This window comes from Gymnoscopelus microlampas (assembly GCF_963454915.1).
Source record: "Gymnoscopelus microlampas genome assembly, chromosome: 18".
Taxonomy (NCBI): Eukaryota; Metazoa; Chordata; class Actinopteri; order Myctophiformes; family Myctophidae; genus Gymnoscopelus; species Gymnoscopelus microlampas.
The window spans coordinates 26168019-26173018 of NC_139955.1; the positions used below are offsets into that span (position 1 = coordinate 26168019).

The following is a 5000-nucleotide window of genomic DNA, read 5'->3' on the forward strand; positions in this document are numbered from 1 at the left end:
AGTTTGATATGTCTAGACTATTCTTTTGTAAGAGTGGCTTGGTGACGGCAATTTTCAGGGTCTGTGGGAAGAAAACGAGAGCGATGAGACGTGTTGACAATGTGTATATCAAGGTAGCAGGAGAAGGATTTCAGATGTTGTATAATGTCCTTCAAGTTTTTATGATTGATCGGATGAAATTTGAATGAATTTTAAGTTGACACACATATCCTGTACCCGATATGGAGGCACTGACTGCTTGTCTATATTCAGAATTCTGTCATTGAAGAAGGAGGAAAATTCATTGCACCCTGGTGGATATAGAAGTTCAGAGGATGTGTCAGATCTGGCTGAGGGGGTGGAGGACACAAAGGGGGGTTTAGGGGAGAGAAAATGGGAGTATGGCAAATTTGGGGTCAATTTGGTTCCAGCAGTGACCAACTCACTATGTGCGCATGCATACGCATGCATGCATGCACACACACATCTCCACCGGGGTCAGTCAAAAACTGTGATGTCAGTCATCCTTCATCTTCAATTAGCCATTCATCACTGCTCTATCTCTTCATCGCTCCTTCTCTGTCATCTGTCCTTCCTTTACTCCCCGAGGGGAAGGTAAGAGAGAGACAACAAAAGAGAGAGGTAAATGGAAAGAGAGACAGAAAGAAGAGAAGGATCTAAGGAAAGGGAAGCAAAGAAAGCAAGAAAGAAAGAAAGAAAGAAAACATGATTGGAGAAAGGTTTGCTGTGAGGAAAGTGCAATAATTTGACATTCGCACAAGAAATGAGTCTTCTTAGAGAAGAGGTACTTCTGAGAGAGCCAATTCAGGCAAATGTCAGGAAGCGACAGACATGGGTGAGAAATAATGGATGCCAGAGAGGAACCAGCTGAAGAACGCGCAAGTAGGAAAGGAGAGAGCGGAGAAGAGCCATAATTGAGATCTGATGAATGGGACGGTGCCAGTTTGAAGAGCGTCCTTGCTGTATGATGTGAAATATCGACCGTCTATCAGCTCCAGTCACCTCAGCAAAGCACTCCCCCGACAATGGCTTGGTGTGTCATGCTTACAAATCATAACCTGCATCTATCCTCTGTCCTTCTGTTCTGTTCTGTTCTGTTCTGTTCTCTTCTGTTCTCTTCTGTTCTCTTCTCTTCTCTTCTCTTCTCTTCTCTTCTCTTCTCTTCTCTTCTCTTCTCTTCTCTTCTCTTCTCTTCTCTTCTCTTCTCTTCTCTTCTCTTCTCTTCTCTTCTCTTTCATATGTTCTTCCGCCTAGTTGCTGCATTGGGTCACATTCTTCGCTGTCTTGCTGTTTGAATTTTATGTACCGCTCAGCCACCGCCAAATTAAAGTTCCAACACAGAGTGGTACAGTACATGGTGGCATAAGTCAGCATGTACAACTGAGTCGTTTTCTGCAGTGTTTCTGAATAAGAGCTATAAATGGCTAAGAGCAGCAGATAAATTGTCTCTGTCACTCTACCTCCGTCTGGGTCTGTCTCTGTACCACTGTATATTTCTCCCTCTGTGTCTATCTCTCCCTCTGTCTGTGTCTCTCTCCAGCTTTTGCGTTTCTCTCTCTGTCTGTCTGTGCCTGTCTCTCCCTCTGTTTGTGTCTTTCTACAGTACAGTACATCTGTCTGCGGTCTTTACAGTACCTCCCCCTAACTGTGTCTGTCTCTCTCCATCTGTCTGTCAAGAGATAGACAGCTACCTTTTCTATCTGTGTGTCCCTTCCTGTCTGTCTCTCTCTCCATCTGACAGTCTTTCTCTCTGTGTCATTCCAGTCCAGAGTTGTGGCCTGTATGACAGCAATCCTCAGTCAGATGGATGACCGTCACTATTCATTATACATAGAGACCTTCACCAGCAGCGCCGACCTGGTGGTAAGAATACACGCACGCACGCACGCACGCACGCACGCACGCACGCACGCACGCACGCACGCACGCACGCACGCACGCACGCACGCACGCACGCACGCACGCACGCACGCACGCACGCACGCACGCACGCACGCACGCACACACACACACACACACACACACACACACACACACACACACACACACACACACACACACACACACACACACACACACACACACACACACACACACACATCCTCCAGAACAATCTGCGCAAGCATGACACAGATCCTGATATTGCAAACCCCCATAAGCAGAGCCTAAAGACACACAATTAATACATTAAAATTATCATATGCATACTGTATGAATCCCTTGAAAACAAATAATAATAATAAAATAATACATTCACAGACCTTTAAAAAGTGTAATAAAAGTACCCCCCCCCCCCAAAAAAAAACTGGATTGTGAAATAAAATTTCATTAATTTTGTCAGCCGGACAAAACTCCAGAATGATTGTTTTGTTTACCTCTGTAAGCTTACAGCCACTATTATTCATGTGTGCTTCTGTTTTCCTTGGGTACGGTACTTTTTTCCCACTAAAAACATTCTTGGAGGCAGCCATTGCATTACAATATTGCAAACTGCATTATTGCTGCCTTATAGGGAAATAACAAACCTTATGCAACAGAGGTGTTGTAACTGCAACATCTAGTGGTTGAATCTTGTCTACTGCACCTTTAAATAGAATGCATGGTTGAACCATTACGATGGTGGTAGGGCTATGCGATTGGAACGAAAAGAGGCATGGGACAGGCTAGACTTCCGCATCGGCCTGATACATATAAATCACATAAGAATTAAAACATATTTTTTTCACATTTGACTACAATAACAAATTCTTAAACACATCAAACATTGTAACACAAGCTAATGTGTTTTTTTGATTGCAGGACTTCCTGATTGAAACCTTCCTGATGTTCAAAGATCTGATAGGGACTAGAGGGACAGTCTATCCATCCGACTGGATGGCGATGATCATGGTGCAGAATAGGTACTGTACTGGATCCGCAAACATGCACGCACACACTTACACAAACACACACAACAATAGTCTCCATCTCCCCATTACACTCTTGTGCGCTTGCTGTATATTTACTAACTTAATGTACACATTTTAAGTCATTTGTTAATATTACTTAACTTTACAAGTCACTTTGGCCAGTAGAGACAGAGGAGTGTATTACCATTTGTTGGCTCCAGCCTGGGTGTGGGGTACACTTAGCATGGAGACAGTGCGTCTAGGCATTTGTCATCAAGGCTGACACCTCTCCCTTTCCTGGCTCTTTACAGTTGCAAATGTGGAAGAGCCAGGGGAGGTGGGGGTTCACCATACAGGGCTGACACACCCAACACGTACCTACTCTTAGATCTCAAAGGTGACCACTACTATAAAAGATGGACTGAAATGTAACTAACTTGGTGTGTCTCAGGCCGGAGGGCCGCCTGTGTGGACCTCAGGGTCTCCATAGAAAGTCTGTACTATGATGAAATAAACTGGAAGCAACGAACCTCACTATTGGAGTGATGTCTCATCCATTCTTCACCATCCATTCACATCTCTGGAACATCAAACTAACTTTACAATATGGCGTTGTTGGCAATTAGTATAGTGCAGTAAACCTGTAAGTCGGTGGTTTTAAATATACCTCACGCTCTCTCTCTCTCTCTCTCTCTCTCTCTCTCTCTCTCTCTCTCGCATACACACACGCACACATACAGTACGTACGCACGCAGCCACACACACGCACGCACACACGCACGCACGCACGCACGCACGCACGCACGCACGCACGCACGCACGCACGCACGCACACACACACACACACACACACACACACACACACACACACACACACACACACACACACACACACACACACACACACACACACACAGTCTCTCCATACTATTCCCTTTCCCTCTCTCTGTCTGTCAGCCAACCCATGGAATAGTGCATATTATATTCACACTGTATGAGTGCGTTGCGTCACAAATGCACCCTATCAACAGCCACAGCCGCACGGGCCTGACGATTTCCTACAAAAATAGCCGTTCCCCGTGGACCAATTATTGACACCGGCAACATAAACACGCAGATATTTTGACAGGGGTGTCTTTGCTCTTACTTCTGAATGAGCCTATTCACTGACAGACAATATTTTTTCTGCGGGGTCTGCCAGCCGCAGATAATGGTCCAGGCCTGAAGATAATTGCTAGACAATCCGTCCTTGAACTCAATGTTTGTCAGAAAGATTTCAAAACATTGCATAACAACTCATCACTTTCAAGCCAGATTGAAGTGGAAGTGCTCATGCCCCCTGACATGAGATACATTCAGAGCACTTTATCTTTCGTCTTCCTGCATGTACAAAATGAACCCTGACAGGAAATCCACATTGGCCATATTCAGTTGAAATACTCTACCTGTAGTCCTGTATTCAGAATCAGAATCACAGGTTTACAAGGTAAAAAAGTGGGTGAAATTCGTTTTTTTACAACACCCCCATCGCAACGTTAAATTCCGTAGAAAGAAGAGTGGGGAGAGAGAAGAAGAAGAGGGGTAGGGGGTTAAGTGGGAAGGAGATCAACAGAGAACAATAGAAGGCCAAAAACAAGTTATCTACATATTTACAAAGTACCTGAGATAAGAGACAAACTAAGGTGCCTGAGCATAGCAGCAATGTATGTACAGTATACTGTGCATGATATACTTATAGACGCTAAGGTGCTTAGAGAGAAAAGCGCAATAATAAAAAATCAAAAAAAGTTTGTGCGTTATACATGGGGATTAAGGTGCAGAGGGTCAGTGCGTGTTCACCTAAGGGTGGACTGACCCTGGTATAATCCGCAAGTAGCTCCATGAAGGAGAGCAACAAAAAAGTAATCTTTAGCATTTTGACTAAAGCTTTTGCCACAAAGAGTACATCATTTCAACATTTTACTTGAATAAAAGTACAAAATAAAGTACACATGATATACTTACAGTACCAAAGTAAAAGTACCCATCTTGAATGGAGCATTTCACACATATTTGAAAATCTGTTGATCTTTTTAAAAATAGCTGATCTACAATCTCACAATCTGCAATACA

At 43.9% G+C, this 5000-nt stretch overlaps 1 protein-coding gene across 1 annotated transcript in view; it reads left to right on the top strand.

Annotated features, from left to right (window-relative positions):
- dock2 (dedicator of cytokinesis 2) overlaps nucleotides 1–5000 on the top strand; it is a 148639-nt gene that overhangs the window by 113378 nt on the left and 30261 nt on the right. The window contains exons 27-28 of the mRNA XM_084041505.1: nucleotides 1765–1863; nucleotides 2800–2900. Coding sequence (XP_083897631.1) covers nucleotides 1765–1863; nucleotides 2800–2900 — 200 coding nt within the window. The remainder of the gene's footprint in view (nucleotides 1–1764; nucleotides 1864–2799; nucleotides 2901–5000) is intronic.